We start from the raw sequence: 17,228 nt of genomic DNA, 5'->3' as shown, positions 1-17,228 counted from the left end.
TGGCCTCTGGACAAGGTGGGCAAAAGCCCCAGGAGTGCAGCGGTCAGAACAATGCCTGTGGACGTGAAGACCTCCCTCAGGCCTCTGCTCTCGGGTTCTCCTTTTCTTTTTTCAAAGCAGGAAAAGCAATTTTCTGGCCCGAGCACCACGTGGTGCTGCTTCGGAGCTTCTTACAGAGAAGAGTCACCGCCTCCGTTGCAGCTTTTTTGGGGAAGGGGAAGGAGCCCAGCAAGCGAGGCCAGGATAGGCTGAGGAAGGGGAACAGTGCGATAGGCAGAGCAGTTCGACGCGGAGGAGAGCAGGACCCGCCAAGAGGGCGGAAAAGCTTGCGAGGAGGAGGGTGGGGCGGACAGCCGCCCGCTGCTCCGGCGCTCTCGACCCACGCCACCTTAAACGCCGGACTTCCTTAAGGGAGGGCGCCCGAGCCGCGCGCCAGGGGGCGGAGCCTCCCATGCAAATAAGAGGCGTGGGTCGCGGGGCGGGGCAGATGGGGCGCTGACCTGACGTCAGGCCCGCGGCCGGGACAGTTGGCTCGGCGGCGGCGGAGCGGCAGGAGCGTCGGCGCGAGCAGGGTTGCGCGGCGCGGCGCGGGGAGCGGCGGCGGCCGAGCCGGAGCAACATGGCGCCGGTGGGCGGGGGCGGGGGCCCGGGTGGTGGGCCGGCCCGAGGGCGCCTCCTCCTGGCGGCGCTGGTGCTGCTGGTGCTGCTGTGGGCGCCGGGGGTCCGCGGCCAGGGCGGCCCCCAGCGGAGCGCGATTCTGGGCATGAGGCTGACGAGCTGCAGCAAATCGTGTGAGATAAACACGGATGGCATCATCTCCGTGTCCGAGGGCAGCACGGTGAACCTGAGGCTGTACGGCCAGGGGCTGAACTCCTTCTCCAGCAACCTGATCTCCTTCACTGAGGTGGACAACGCCGAGACCTTCCACAACTCCACCGAGTGCCCCGAGCTCACCAAGGACCTGGTCGTCCAGAAGCTGGTCAACGTGAGCCGCGGGGACACGTCGGGGATGCTGGTGGTGCTCACTAAGTTCCTCCGGAGGAGTGAGAACACGAAACTGTATGCGCTGTGCACCCGGGCGGGCGTGGACAGGCCCTGGCAGAGGTGGACGGACAAGGATTCGCTGCTCCTCATGGTGGAGGAGGCTGGGAGGCTCCTGCCCCTCTGGCTGCACGTCCTCATCATTATGGTGCTGCTGGGGCTGTCGGGCATATTTTCTGGCCTCAATCTGGGGCTGATGGCCCTGGACCCTATGGAGCTGCGCATCGTGCAGAACTGTGGCACTCAGAAGGAGCGGCGCTATGCCCGCAAGATCGAGCCCATCCGTCGCAAGGGCAACTACTTGCTCTGCTCCCTGCTGCTGGGGAACGTGCTGGTCAACACCTCCCTCACCATCCTTCTAGACAACCTCATCGGGTCCGGCCTGGTGGCCGTGGCCTCCTCCACCATCGGCATTGTCATCTTCGGGGAGATTGTGCCTCAGGCCCTGTGCTCCCGACACGGGCTGGCCGTGGGTGCCAACACGATCATCCTCACCAAATTCTTTATGCTGATCACCTTCCCCCTCAGTTACCCCATCAGCAAACTCCTGGATTTCTTCCTGGGTCAGGAGATCCGCACCGTTTACAATCGGGAGAAGCTGATGGAGATGTTGAAGGTGACCGAGCCCTACAATGACCTCGTGAAAGAGGAGCTGAACATGATCCAGGGGGCCCTGGAACTTCGGACCAAGACGGTGGAGGATATCATGACCCAGCTGCAGGACTGCTTCATGATCCGCAGCGATGCCATCCTGGACTTTAACACCATGTCGGAGATTATGGAGAGCGGCTACACCCGCATCCCCGTGTTTGAAGACGAGCAGTCCAACATCGTCGATATCCTCTACGTCAAGGACTTGGCCTTCGTGGATCCCGATGACTGCACCCCGCTCAAGACCATCACCCGCTTCTACAACCACCCGGTGCACTTCGTCTTCCATGACACCAAGCTGGATGCCATGCTGGAGGAGTTCAAGAAGGGTAAGGCGCCCGGAGCGGCTCCCGCATCCCTCTGTGCGGTGCCTCGCGTATCCGGACCTGTTCTGTGTCTACTGATCTTAGCGCTCCATTCATGTGACCCTGTCCATTTGCCCAGCACGTCCTATGCCTCTGCAGAGATGGGCACTCAGGCCAGCAGAAACAGTTCTTAGGCATGTGCCAGGAACTGTGCTTGTGCCCCAGGTGGATCCAAGCAGGGCAAGACAGTCTTGCCCGCGTGGGAGCGGGATGGAGTGAGGCCATCCTTCAGGGAGGCCAGCACCGGGGCTTGGAGATTAGGGCATGGTCCTGGAGCCAGCATGTCCTACTGGGGTCGGGTGGGCAAAGGGCTGGGGGACCCAGAAAACCTTCACAGTGGAGGGAACATTTGGGGAGATCCTTAAAAGCTGGGGAGACTTGGTACTTGAGGCAGAGGGAATTCCTTGAGCAGAGAAGCTGAGTTGGGGAGCAGGGGATGTGCTTCTGGTTCAGCAGGTGGTTCCATTCCTGTGGGTACAGGCTCTGCTGATGAGTGGTCAGTAGGGGAGAGACTGAGTCATCCAGGGCCTTGGGAAGAGCCTGAAAGTCAGGGCAGTCAGTCTGCTGGGCGCTCGGAGCTCTGGAAGGTTTTGGAGCCAAGCGAGAATGGTGTCACTGGAGCGCCTGGCCCACGGAAGCCAAGTTGGGAGGGCAGTCACTGGCTCTCTGCCAAGAGCAATGCGAAGTAATGCTTTTGACTGTTCAGTAGAAGCGAGCAGATTAAGTTTTGGTTATTCTATCTTTCCCAGGCGCCGCACATAAGCTTCCCTCCTGAGGTCTGCTGGGTATCTTCAGTCGGCCTGGTTTTTTCCTCACACGTGCTGTTGGTAGTTAGATACTTGGAGGGTTTACTCAGCAGCCTCGGTGCTCAGAGCACACACCCCTTTCTTTACTTCTAGCAAAACTTTCCTCCTGCCTCTCCCGCTCCGAGTGACAGTAAACAAGCCAAGTTAGGGAGCAAAACCCTCCTCGGCCAAAGGCAGTGAGGAGACTAGAAGGGGAGCTCTTTATAAAGGAATGGGGGGGTCACCTAAACCCCAGAACTCTGCTTCACTCCCCACAGGTGGGACTCCTGCTGGCTGAGGCAAGACCTCAGCCCGTTGTTGCTCATTTCTGGAAAGCCTCAACTGGCTGGATCAGTGGGTGACAGAGTAGGATAAGGAGGAGCTGGCCTGGCAGGGATGCTGGGGTTAGAGCCGGGGTGGGGACTGGGTACCTTCCCTTTTTCAGTTTGACAGACTGAATCTCAGCATCAGAGCTGAGGAGAACTCCAGTTATATAAGCCTGAGTGGGAGACAGCCTGTAAGGACCAGAAGTGAAGGGGCTGGTGGTAATTGCACAGCCCCGGGGGAGCTTCAGTGTGGGCAGACCCAGGAATCTGTTGCCCCCAGGTATCAAGTCCAAACAGAAGAGCAGGGGGGATTTGAGCCCCACCCCCACCCTGCAGCCTCTAGGCCTGGAGGACTTTTCCTATGTTGCTTGGTCAGGAGCAGGGTTAAGACTCACCAGGGCGGCTTTCTCCTTAACCACCTCTATGGTCTTTGGGACTTGCTGGTGACACACCCGACAAGCACGTTTGCATCGTCCAGCCTGGATCTGGATCCAACCCGTATGGATTGGTATGGTCAGGCTTCCCAGCCCCTGATCAGCAGGGCCATCTTTGGGCTCATCTTTTAAAAAAAAAAAAGTACCACCACTTCCTGAAGCTGGGAAAACAGAGCTAGCATCTCTGAGGGCAGAGCTGTGCTGAGTGGGGCTCTGCAGATACACACTTGAGTCCCCTGGACCCTCCTCCTTATCAAGCCTGTAGCCTGAGGCTGACGCCTGGAGGGGCTGCTGGTAATTCCGTGGGCGCACAGGCACAGTTTGCTCCCTGCATTGTGAGGCCCTGGGCATTACACCATCACTTCTTGGTTCCTAGTTTTAACTCGTGGCTGTGCTCTCTCCCACATCCAGAGTGTGATCTCTCCCACATCTTCCCCTCTGGCATCTTCCTTTTCAGTCCAGGGCCCTCTTGGACATGGCAAATGCTCAGTGTACAGCTGCAACTTACTGCCTTTTCTTTACAAATCCTGTATATAGAAGCCTTCTTTTTTATTTCATTTTAAAAATATTTATGTATTTGGTTGCTCTGGGTATCAGTTGTGGCACATGGGATCTTTCTAGTTTCGGCCTGTGAAATCTTTAATTGCAGCATGTGGGATCTAGTTCCCTGACCAGGGATCGAACCCAGGTCCCTGCATTGGGAGCGTGAAGTCTTAGCCACTGAACTGCCAGGGAGGTCCCAGGCTTCTTTTTTTTTTAGCTAAGAAAAACCCATAAGCTGGGTTAACACAGCCAGCATTGTCAGCAGCACAGATATTTAAGCCAGGGTGCCTACCTAGTTGAGCCAAGGGGCTTTTCTGTGTTCTGGGGGACCCTTCATCACCTACAGGTTGGATGAGGGTCCTGAATCTCTCCAGAGTCTTTCTGCTGTGGGTGTGATCCTCTTTTAAGGTCATTTCTCACCAGCATTGTGAGTTCCTTGAGGGTTGGCATCATGCCTTGTTAGCATTTTCTCCACTCATTTGCCTGGCGAAGAAACGAACAGTAAACGTTTGTTAAACAATGAGTGAGCAACAAGTGAGTGGCTCTGTCACTAGCCAGGCCTGCCTTGCTGGCCTTGAGGACACTCCCAGCCCAGAGCCTTTGCGGTGGCTGCTCCCGCAGGCTGGAATGTTCTCCCCCAGACTTTGTGGCTCACTCTCCCCTCCCTTGTGTCTGCTTCATCTTCTCCGTGAGGCCTTCCTGTCACCCTTATTTAAAACTGTAACTCCTGGTCCCTCCCTGACCTTCCTGATCTAACCTGACCCACCCTGTGCTCATTTTTCTTTTTCTTCTATCACTTTCTAAGTGATTTATGAGTTTACATTTTTATTGTCTGTCTCCTCCCACTGTTCCAAAGGGCACGGTCTAAGTTTTGTTCATCCATATATCCCTGCCCCTAGAATGGTTCTTGTTGTTTAGTCTCTCAGTCACGTTGGACTCTTGCGACTCCACGGACTGTAGCCCACCAGGCTCCTCTGTCCACGGGATTTCCTAGGCAAGAATATTGGAGTGGTTTGCTATTTCCTCCTCCAGGGGATCTTCCCAACCCAGGGATTGAACCCATGTGCCCTGCATTATAGGCAGTCTTTATCGCTGAGCCACCAGGGAAGCCCTAAAATGGTTCTTGGTACGTAGTAAGACTTTGATTGAAAAGTCCCTGAAGGAACGAATGACCTGCCAGATTTGAAAATTATCCCCATTCCAGAAGTGTTAGAATTTTGAGGAGCTGATAAGGGATAAAGACAAATCTGTGTGCGGTGCTGTTATCCAGGGACTTAACCGTTTCCAGCTGTGCCAGGAAAGCCAGGAGGAGCTCCTGCAGAGACACATGTGTTGGAGGTTTGGGTCACGGCCTCAGAAGCAGAGTTTGGGGTCCTGGTTCCCCTTCCCTGTGCCTCAGTTTCTCAGTGAATAAGCAGTCTTTGAGCATCAGGAGCTGACATGACTTCACTCACCAGCGAGAATCATGAATATGCTCTGCACACTTAAGAGACAGACGCAGAAAGTCATTGCAAGCCTGTGGCTCTGAGCTTTGCCTGGAGACTGAAGCAGGGAGGTGACAGCTTGCCGGGCTTCCCAGGTGGCTCAGCAGTAAAGAATACACCTGCCAGTTCAGGAGACATAGGAGACACAGGTCCGATTTCTGGGTAGGGAAGATCCTCTGAAGGAGGAAAAGGCAGTATTCCTGCTCCAGTGTTTTTACTGGGACAGAGGAGCCTATAGCCCATGGGGTCGTGAAGAGCTGAACACGACTGAGTGGTTGAGCGTGCCCGCCTGACTGCTTCCCAGCTGTTTCTGCCTCCCAACAGAAGGCAGCTGTTGCCAGGCGCCTGCTGAGCCCTGCACAATGTGTGAGACATGATGCCCGGTGCTGTGGGCCCCGGTAAGACCCGCTAGCTGGTGGGAGCTGTCAGGCCACTGGGAGGCTCCTGCTGTTTGAACCCTGGTCCTCCTTCCACTTGAACCTCACCTAGAATGTTGGCAGTACCGGGTGTTGTGGTTGAGTTTGGCCACAGCTGGAAATCTGAAAACAAAGCCTCCCTGGGCTACTCCTGGCTGGCCATGTCTTTCCTTCACCACAGATGCCTCTGAAGACCCTGGAAGCACAGTAATGAAGGAACTCTTCACTAGAGGGTTTGGAAGCCCCGCCCCTCATTGAAACCTACCCTCCAGCTTCTGCTCTGCCCCTCCCTCTGGTTCATTCCTCCCCCTCCCAGACATTCAGCTCTTCTTTAGTCATCTTATCTTTTCCCACCCACTTTATAACCACCTAGTCCCCAGGAAAGAGCTGGGTTTAAACTCTAAGGCTTGGTCACTGACCCCTGAGGTAACCTTAGACCTAAACTGCTCCTTATAGATAGTGGGGTATATATTGGAGGGAAAAAGCTAGAAATGATTTCATTAAAAACTCCTCCGGTATTTCCTATGCCACATCACATTTTCCCCAGTGGCTTAATTTTATTCCTGAAACAACTTTATAAAGGCCGGAAAGAACACCGCATAATTTTTGCTTTTGGTTCCTACCATCTGGCACACCTTGAAAGTATCTTGTTTCCCTGCGCCTGCTTGTTCTTTCATTTGCTCAACAAACATCTAATTTTTGGAATCCTGTGTGTCAGACGGTGTGCTGGCTGTTGGGAAGCAGAGAACTAACACAGCCCTGTTCACAGAAGTCGTGGTCTACTAGGGAGACAGACGTGTGAACAAAACTTAAGCAGGCACTGTGGGGCTCCCAGGAAGGCCTAGGCTTCCAGAAACTTCTGAAGTTAGGACAGGACCCAGTGATTATTTTAGAAACATTGAAGTCTGACTGGGAAGTGTTTGTGAACATGTGAGGTTTTTGCCTGGGATTCAGGTTGAAGCTGTTGTCATTTAAAGGGAGCGGGCGGAGGAGGGAGCAGAGCTGGGGTGGTGAGGGTCGGGGAGGGGGGGCAGTAAAGAATAGCGGGGTGACCCTTTCTGGGACTCCAGGACTCCGGTGGGTCAGTGAGTGCCATGCCCGCCTGGGCTTCCTGTTCGTGTGCAGATGGGGCACGAACAGAACTCAGTGGGGCTGGGGTGCGGCCCGGGAGGCCGCCCTTCTGACGGGCTCTCAGGCGATGCCGTGCTCGCTGGTCCTAGACCACCCTGAGCAGCAGGAGGGCACAGTCCACCCGCGTGGGTGTGCAGCTCAGGTGCCACGTGGGCTTGGGAGTGAGGCTGGAATGAGGCTGAACGGTTTGGGAGTCAGCTGAGATGAAGCAGCGTGCGTGAGGCATGGAGGCGCCTGGCTGAAGCGAGCCCAGCTGTGGGATGGGGCAGCTTCCAGAGTGGAGATCAGGCAGTCCCGCACCTAGACTCGGATGGCGCCACCTAGAAGCAGCCTCCATCCGAGCTGGTGATTTGACCTCCAGAAGCCTCTCCGGGGGCCAGTGTATCTGGGCAAATGAGGGAGATGCCAGCAGGCAGCTGAAAGGACGTTGGCCAGGCTGCCGCTTGCTTCTCTTCACTGTGAGGCTTGTGGGCACCTCTGCCCCTCGCTGGCATCATGCAGCCCATGGACAGCCTCCACAGAGGTGCTGGAGCTGAGAGCACTTTGAGCCATCTTCTGTTTACAGACCTCTTCCTACAGCTCTTGTGTGTGTCCTGGAAGGTGCTGCCTTACAGCCAGGCCCTAGTAAGAGCTGCTTAGAGCCTTACTTGTCAAAAGTCTTGTATTTCTAATTCAAAAGACCAGCTCCAGAGTTTTCCTGGACCACTCTGGTCAGCACAGGGGGTCTCGGACAGTGCACAGACATCAAACCCCAAGCCGCAGACCTGTGTCTGTAGAAGTGGATAAGAGGCAGGAGACTCTCAGGAAGTGAGGCTTGTCAGTAGAAGTCTGACGTTTCAGCTGGCTTTTCAAAGCAGAGTAGACACGGCTCTTTTCACGTGCTGGGAGCACTTGGATGAGATCACGGGGTGAGAAATGAGCTTCTCAGCTCTGGGTGCCATCCTGGGAGAAAGCTGCTTCTGTGTGTTGTGGCTGGCTCTCCGGCCTTCCCAGAGGGGCAGGGAGGTTCCAGCGTCGTGTGCCCATATCCCCCACGGTAGCGCTGTCAGACTGACGAGCCGGGTACCTGGACAGCAGGGACATCCTTGAGGGAAAGGAATGGTGCCTGGTGACGTTTGCCTCGTCTCCTCGATGGTGATGGCGGGGACTGCAAGCCTGTTTATCAAACACTCTCTAACAGGGGAGTGTGCCGGAACGGAAGGATGGACCGGCCCTTCTGTCGCTGATTTGGTGACTGATTCTGGCAGAGCCCCTGGTTACTGCAGCCCCTCCCTGTGGGAGGGACGACTTGTCTTGTCCTCTCATCACACCTGAGGATTCGGGACGGACGTCCGGTTGTGCAAAGCTTTGTGGCTACAGCACAGACTCCTGGCTCATTTCTAGATTCTAGATTACGTAGCTTCTAGACTACATAGTCTATTCCTGTTCCATTGATTATGTGATTTTCTTTTCACTGATGTTAATTAAAAAGACCCGTATATCATTATCAGAACCTTTGAAAACACACAGAAATCAAAACAAAATATCTATAAGCCCGTGATCCTGTAGATAGAAGGAACCACTTTTGATATTTTGATCTATTGTGATAAATTTTTAAGAAATTAGAAATTTTTTTTAATGATTGTTGACTTTTTTTTTTGGATGTGGGCCATTCTTAAAGTCTTTATTTGTAACAATATCGCTTCTGTTTTATGTTTTGGTTTTTGGCCTCGAGGCATGCGGGATCTTTGCTCCCCCACAAGGGGTTGAACCTGCACCCCCTGCACTGGAAGGTGAAGTCTTAGCCGCTGGACCACCAGGGAAGTCCCTTAAATGTTTTTTTCTTCTAAGTTTAAAAAGTCTTATGACAAAACAACAGGGTCAAAATCATTTTCATTTTTGCTGTCATGCTCTCTCCATTGGGCTCCCCATGTGGCACAGTGGTAAAGAATATGTCTGTAATGCAGGAGACCTGGGTTTGATCCCTGGGGAGGGAAGATCCCCTGAAGAGGGGAATGGCAACCCACTCCAGTATTCTTGCCTAGGGAACCCCATGGACAGAAGAGCCTGGCGGTCTACAGTCCATGGGGTTGCAAAGAGACGGACACAACTGAGTGACTAACACTACCCTCTCCCATTAGCTGTCCTTATGTGTTTCCACTTGAAATCACTGTGTATAGTTTTCTGCTCTGCTCTTTGGACCCGAGTTTAGATCCCTTCTTCAGATTTCTCCTTTGATAAGAAATGAAATCCCTTTCTATCCCTGGGTTTCTTAGGAGGAGCCTCTAGGAGGATTTCCAAAGGCTGAGGGCTGGGCTGTGCCCTGTGGCTGACGGGAGCCCAGAGGGCTGGGGTGTGCAGCCTCCAGCCTGTTGTGTTGGGGGTTAAAGCTGTGATTGCTGGAGCATTCTCCAGAGCTTACAGCCAGAGGCCCTCCCCTGCTGCAGGGCCCATTTACTGTGACCTGGGCAGGGTGCTCGAAAGACTGGTTTCCCCGGGCTCTCTGGAACGCCTGGTCTCTGGTCAGCAGGCAGCCAGGAGCCTTGGTTGGAAGGTCCCCCCCTCCACATTGTCACCACCCCGGGCAGGCTCACTCACACACCCAGACACATCCATACCCCCACAACACACACACACTCCCCCACACGTCCATACCCACATACTCAACAACCCTCCCACAGCCACACCCGCACACTCACACGCACAACCCCATACCCACTCCACACCCAGACACACCCATACCCGCACACTCACACACACAACCCCATACCCACACCCACACCCACCCACTCACACACAACATGCCACACATCTGCATCCACCCACTCACAACCCCCCTCCGATATCCATACCCGCACACTCACACGCACAACCCCATACCCACACCACACCCAGACACACCCACACCCGCACACTCACACACACAACCCCATACCCACTCCACACCCAGACACACCCACACCCGCACACTCACGCACACAACCCCATACCCACACCCACACTCACACACACAACGCCCGCCTACCCACTCCACACCCAGACACACCCATACCCACACACTCACACACAACATGGCACACATCCGCATCCACCCACTCACAACCCCCCTCCCACAGCCACACCCGCACACGCACACACACAACCCCATACCGTCACCCACACACTGACACACTCAACCCCATACCCACACCCACACACATACACATACATGTGCACATCCCCCTACCCAGTTGTCACACACCCCCCCACACAGGCAGGCTCACTGGCACACACACACACACACACAGACTGCTTTTACACAGGCAGACAGGCATGCACATTTATCCTCCCCTCCAGGCAGGCGCTCTTCTCTCTCTCTCTCTCACACATAGGCCTGTACATATATACGCAAAGTCACCTGGAGTCCTGCTTTTAATGTACATCCGTCTCTCATCAAACTTTCCCAAGAGTGAGTTTAAAAAGGAGCAAAAGCTTATGTAGTGGAGTTTATTTTGTTAAAGGCTCAAAACAGTGACAGGCTTTTGGGCTCTGTGGTGGCTGGTGACTTGGTCACCCACATTAATGACAGCATCTAGCCAGAGGCTTGTGGGAAGGATGGAATGAGGTGAGGCACGCACGGGGCTTAGCTCAGGGCCTGGCACCGTGTCATCCTGCCGGGTCAGCTATCTTAAACATTACTGTTATTGCTGTCCAAAAGATGCCCCTCATTTGGGCCATGGTGGTTCTCACGTACCAACTTGGCTGGCAGCTGCCCCACCGTCTGGGCGTGGTGCCTTTCTTGGAATTATGAAGACATTGAGGTCAAAAAGAGCCTGTTATATAATTACAGGCTCTTTTTAATTCAGATGGCATCTTATCTGGACCCTAGCGGTTATGTTAAGGGTAACAGAAGCCAGAGCTTAAGGCAAAGAAAAGTCCGGAAGAGTAATTTAAAACTGGGGAAATGCGCCTCATTTACTTATATTTTTTTTTCCCTGCAAATTCCTGCCACTATCCTGATTGCCAGCACCTTCACTGCAGGAGGAGAGAGTGGGGGTCACTGCCCTTGGGAGATGGCCAGGGAAACAACGTGGCTGCACCCCATGTGGGTTCGTTCATCTCAGGACCTGCCAGTTGCCTATCCTCCTTGGTACCCCGGTTAGGGAAGCAAGAGGCTGTGATAGAAAAGTAGGAACAAGAAGGGGACCCAAGGTCTGGAAGAGGGTGGAGCAGGGATCATGAAGAAGGAAGTACCTTCATGAATCTTGGGTTAACCCTCCAAGCGCTGTAGACTGGGAGCCGAGGCTCAGAGAGGACAAAAATCTTTCTTTCTCAGCCACGTGACAGCTAAGTGGCTGCCCCAGACTGCTCCCCTCCCCAGGGCCAAGCCCTCAACTGCTGTTCTGTGTTACTTAGTGAGATTGTAGATTCTGAAAATGAGGCCAGAAGATTGTGATATCCCAATAACCCCAGGCTAAAAAATATACTGTCTGTTCTACATTAAAAAAAAAAAAAGTTATTTAACCAGTCAGGTAGGTGGGCGGTGTTATATCACTGTAATTTTCTTTTCTTCATGATTTTAATATAGAGTTCCCTAGTGACTAATGTTGATCACATTTTCAGCTGCTTATCATCCATTTTGGTGACTAATGCTTTTGATTCCCTGTTTAAGATTCTTTGGGGCTTCCCAGGTTATGCAGCCGTGAAGAATCCACCTGCCAAAGCAGGAGACTCAGAGGTTCAATTCCTGGGTCGGGAAGATCCCCTGGAGTGGAAATGGCAACCCACTCCAGTATTCTTGCCTGGGAAATCCCTTGGACAGAGGAGCCTGGCAGGCTACAATCCATGAGGTCACAAAGAGTCAGACACGATTGAGCATGCACACATGAATGCATTAAGATTCTTTGCCTGTATGAAAACCAGGAGGAATCCTGTGTTGTATTCTGGAAGCGGTGTTGTTTACCTTAGAGATCTCTAATCCTTCTGGAATTTGTTTTTTATGTGTCACAGGTTAAGATTTTTTTTTTTTTAATTCCTATGTATGTCCAACTACTCCAGTAGAACTCATTGAAAAGCCTCTTGTTTCTCCACTAAACATGGTATCTGTGGGGGTCTGTCTCTGGATCCTCTTCCATTGGTCTGTTTATTGTTTTCTTGTTCCAGTACTGCATTGCCACAATTGCAGTAGTTTTATAGTGAACTTTGGAATCTGTTAATGTTAAACACTTTGTTCTTTGTTGTTCTTCAAGATTTAACCTCTTGCCTGGGAATTGTATGGAATTGCATTGACTTCCTGCATAGTTCAGTCGGTAAAGCATCTGCCTGCTATGCAGGAGACCTGGGTTCAATCCCTGGGTTGGGAAGATTCTCCTGGAGGTGGAAATGGCAACCCACTCCAGTATTCTTGCCTGGAGAATCCCATGGACAGAGGAGCCTGGCGGACTGCAGTCTGTGGGGTCACAAGAGTCAGACTCTTAGCGCTTATTTTAGCGCTATCTTTCTTTTTTTAATACATAACTTGAAGAATTGACATCTTTATAGTAAAGAATCTTCCAGTCTCCAAACATGGTTACCCCTGTATTAGTACATGCTCTCTCTCTCTGCTTTTTCAAATCTATACTTAAAAATTTATTTATTTGCCGCACCGGATCTTAGTTGTAGCATGTGGGCTCAAGTTCCCTGACCAGAGATTGAATTTAGACGCCTTGCATTGGGAGCTCAGAGTCTTAGCCACTGTAACACCAGGCAAGTTCCTAGTTTGTACTCTCTTAATTTCTTTCAATGATAATAGTCATTTTCTGTGTATAAGTCTCACGCTTTTCTTAGATTTGTTGCTAGATATTCAGTGATTTAAAAAAATTCTTTTTCCAAATGTTTGTTGCAGATTTTCTCAACCAGGGTGTTCTGCACGTCAGTTCAGGTGCTAGCCACGAGTTAGTAGACTCCGTCCCCTCACGTGTGAGGGCGCAGTCCTCCACACAGTGCCTTCACCTCAGATGCCAGCCTCAAGTGGGGTTCCCTACACCTGTGTACGTCTGGCCAACTGGCTATAAATTCAGGGGTTCTCATGACTCCTCTCAGGTTTGAGAATTTGCTAGAATGGCTCACAGAACTCAGAAAAGTGTTCCACTCAGGATTGCAGCTTTATTTTAAGGGCTGTACCTAGGATGGGGTCTGTCTGAGGGGCAGAGTGGTCCAGGCCTTCTCCCCCCGAGCAGGGGTGTGTCACGCTCCCAGTCCGTCAGTGGCTTCACCAACCGGGACGCTCCCCTGAGTTTTGAGATCTGGAGTTTTTATCATCAGAACTTCCTTAGCATGATTGGTGCAGTCATCGGCCTTCCCTGGAGGCAGGGCCTTGTGTAGCTTCTTGTATTTAACTGGTGACCATCTCCAGTCTGGGTCCCACCTAGAGTCATCTTATTAACAGCACAGAGACACTTCTGTCACTCAGCAAGTCCAAGTGTTTTCCAAGCTCTTTGACAGGAAGCAGGATCAGAGACCAGGTATATTCTTTTCATTAAAAATTTTAAAAAATATACATATATATATATATATGGCTGCACTGTGCAGCATGTGGGATCTTAGTTCCCTGATCAGGGACTGAACCCATGCCTTCTTTGGTAGAAGTGGAAGTTCTTAACCCCTGGACCACCAGGGAAGTCTCAGATGTATTCTTTATTACATTACACAAGTATAGTGAAATGTAGTTAATTTTTGTATAGTGACTCTGAATTTATTGACTTTACCAAATTGACTATTCTAATAGTTTATTTTAGATTCTTTTGGCTTTTCTACACATATGATTATGTTGCCTATGAATAATGGCAACATTACTGATAAACTTCAGGCATTTTATATCTTGTTCTTGCCTTATTTCACTGGTTAGGACCTTTGGGATCATGTTGACCTGGTGACAGTGGGCATCCGTGTTTAACTATCTATTGAGAAGATGGAATGATAAATCTCCTTTTTTCTGAATTATACTGATTGATTTTTGAGTGTTAATCCTTAAACATTTGTTGCATAACTGGAATAAACGTAACAGTCACGATGTATTCTTTTTGCACCTCACTGGATTTGCCAGTACCTTTTTTAGAATTTTGGTGTCTACATTCATGAGTGAGATAGGTCTATAATTATTTGTTCTGCCATTAAAAAAATAAAAAACAATTGAGAAAGATATTGTTACAGGTGTCCCTGCTAGGTTTTTGTTTGTTGTGATAGGAAAAATAATTGCTTAATTATTGCGTCTTTTCCCTTCTTTCAAAATATCCCAATTTAGGCAAGCAAATTTGAACATAGCAAGTAACATTCTCACCTTCTCCTTCCCCCTCACCTGCTTCTCCTTCTGACAGCAAGCCTCTTACAGCAAATGTTGCTGCAGGGTTTTTTTTTTTTTTCCATTTTTTAGTTTTTTTCTCCTTCAGGTTTTTATATCAAGGTCTAGAATTACTTTAATAGTTTACAAGTTATTTGGGAACATGTGTGACTACCAGGAACCAACTGGGGTTCACCGAGGGAACCCCCCCTTTTTTTTGTGAAAGGGGTAGGATTACTAGTTTAGTTCAAGAGAAAGCCAGCCCTAGACTTAAGGTATCTTGATGTCAGCATTTAAGAGGATTTCCTGTTATATCTTCATGGCTAACACGAGACACGTGGGCCATGAATGTCCCATTTAATTTTTTAAAATTTATTTTTAATTGGAGGATAATTGCTTTACAATGTTGTGTTGGTTTCTGCCTCACAACAAGGTGAATCATCCATACGTATACATATATCCTCGCCCTGTGTAGCCCCCGAATCCCACCCTCTCGGTCATCACAGAGCGCTGAGCTGAGTGCCCGGTGCCGTACATCAACTTCCCACTAGCTATCTGTTCTTCACACGGTAATATACGTATTTCAGTGCTTCTCTCTCAGTTCGTCTCACTCTCTCCTCCCCGCACTGTGTCCACAAGACTGTTCTCTACGTCTGCATCTCTATTCCTGGACGGTGGTCCAGTTTTTAGATTGATTTGCCTGTAGATTATTAGCTGGTTGCACAAACAGGTCCAAAGAGTGGATGCCTCTCAAGGCAGTAAGGACACTGTGAGTCTGTGAGCCATCACGGGAGGGGTGATGGGGAAGGGGCGCCTCCTGGGCTGGGGGCTCTGGGGTGGGAGGCCAGGCAGCCAGGAGCTGGGGTGCTAGGGGGAAAGGCCAGAGGGGCTCCTGAGACCAGAGGACTGGGCGGAGAGACAGTCAGTTTGCTGGAAGTGTCTGGAGTCAAGAGGCTGGTGGCTCCTTGCTTCCATCACAGCGTGTCAGCCGGGCTGTACATGTATATGTACAATGTATATGTGTACATATGTGTATGTATATGTGTACATGTGTATATGTGTACAATGAAATATTATGAGGCCATTCAGTTTCTACAGATATTTCTATGACATGGGCAAATACAGAGAATATGAAATATTTAAAGAGCAGGGTACAAAAGTATTTACCCGATGATCCGGTGTGTGGGGAAAATACATTGGGTTGGCCAGAAAGTTCAAGTTTTTGAATACATGGAAAAACACGAATGAACTTTTTGGCCCCTGATATATGGTACTATTTTATCTATGTATATTAATTTTAGAAGGCCAAAGAATATATGCAGTTACCAGTAGTTACCTCTGATGAAAGGTAAGATTAAAAGTTACATTAATTTTCTTCTTCTACTGTTGTTACTGCTATAAAAAAAAATCATGTAAAAATTAGTTAAATGTGAGAAAAAATTACAAGAAAATTGGGGAAGTTAGAGCACTGACTGTTGAGGATCTTAAGGAATTACATGTTTGGGTGTGATGATACTGTTGTGGTTTTGCTTTTTTTAAGGGTCCTTAACTTTTAGAGATGCTGAGTGAAGTGCTTTGGGCTTCCTTCCATGGTGGCTCAGTTGGTAAAGAATCTGTCTGCAATGCAGGAGACCTGGGTTTGATCCCTGGGTCGGGAAGATCCCCTGGAGAAGGAAATGGCAACCCACTCCAGTATTCTTTCCTGGAGAATCCGATGGGCAGAGGAGTCTGGAGGGATGCAGTCCATGGGGTTGCGTATGAGTTGAACACGGCTGAGCGACTAAATCACCACCACTGAAGTGCTTGGGTAAAAGTAGCAGATGTTTACAGATAAGATCTGGGATTTCCTTCATAATAAACCAGTGGAGTGGGTGGGAGGAGAGAGGAAACAAGATTGGCCAGAGGAGTCGTTAATTGTTTGAGGTATGTGAAGGATGTAATTATATTATTTCCTCTACTTTTGTATATGCTTTTATTTTCCATCATAAAAGGTTAGAAATTAGAGACTACTGGTTAACTGAAAAATCAAAGGCATGAAGACCTGTCCCCAGCGTGAGAGACCAGGCTTAGGGTCCCCCAGCATCTCCTTGTCAACAGCTTCACCCCTAGGGCACTTGGGTTAAAGAAGGCTCTTTGGGGAAGTCCCATTTCTGAATCCCAGCTCGCTCACTCACTCACAGTGAGATCCTGGGCAGGGACCTCTCTGAGCAGGGCTTCCCTCCTGTGAAGAGTGGGGTCCATCATAGATGCTCCTCAGGGCTGGGGGAGAGGAGAGGGGGACAGTTCTCTGCCCCCTCCCGCAGACTCACTCGCCCTGACTGCTCGGTGCCGGGGTGGGGGTGGGGGGGATGTGGACCCTGGGAGGGACACCCAAGTGTCTACTAAGTGAAGGGACAGTGAAAGTGTGGCTCTTTACAGGGAGGCTGTAAACAGCTCTTTAAACTTCTTGGATTATGGACCTTATTAGGAAAAAAAAATTTTTTTTTAATTGTTTTGGCCATGCCACACAGCATGTGGGATCTTAGTTCCCTGACCAGGGATCAAACCGTTGCCACTTGCCTAAGAAGCTCAGAGTCTTAACCACTGGACTGCCAGAGAAGTCTTCCTCTAAATTTTTATAATTTCTATCTCCATTCAAACACTGTATACATGTATGTTTTACTAATACAAATATTATAAAACAAAGGAAAAAATTGTTAAAGAAGTAAAAATAGAATAACCATTCTTTTAAAACCTTTTGCTAATAGTTATCACTTCCTATCATCTCTAGCACATA

At 50.4% G+C, this 17,228-nt stretch overlaps 1 protein-coding gene across 2 annotated transcripts in view; it reads left to right on the top strand.

Annotated features, from left to right (window-relative positions):
• Positions 1 to 504: 504 nt before the first annotated feature.
• The window catches only part of CNNM4 (cyclin and CBS domain divalent metal cation transport mediator 4), a 36,497-nt gene continuing 19,773 nt past the window's right edge, over positions 505 to 17,228 (top strand). Inside the window, exon 1 of one of the 2 annotated variants that reach the window (XM_043918694.1) lies at positions 505 to 2,021. In XM_043918694.1, the coding sequence (XP_043774629.1) occupies positions 620 to 2,021 (1,402 nt within the window). In that variant the 5' untranslated portion in view covers positions 505 to 619. The remainder of the gene's footprint in view (positions 2,022 to 17,228) is intronic. The other variant, XM_043918693.1, reaches the window with a different exon arrangement.

Source organism: Cervus elaphus, chromosome 11, assembly GCF_910594005.1.
Source record: "Cervus elaphus chromosome 11, mCerEla1.1, whole genome shotgun sequence".
NCBI lineage: Eukaryota > Metazoa > Chordata > Mammalia > Artiodactyla > Cervidae > Cervus > Cervus elaphus.
Note: the sequence above shows the minus strand (reverse complement) of the source record. Positions and strands in the feature narration are given on the sequence as shown.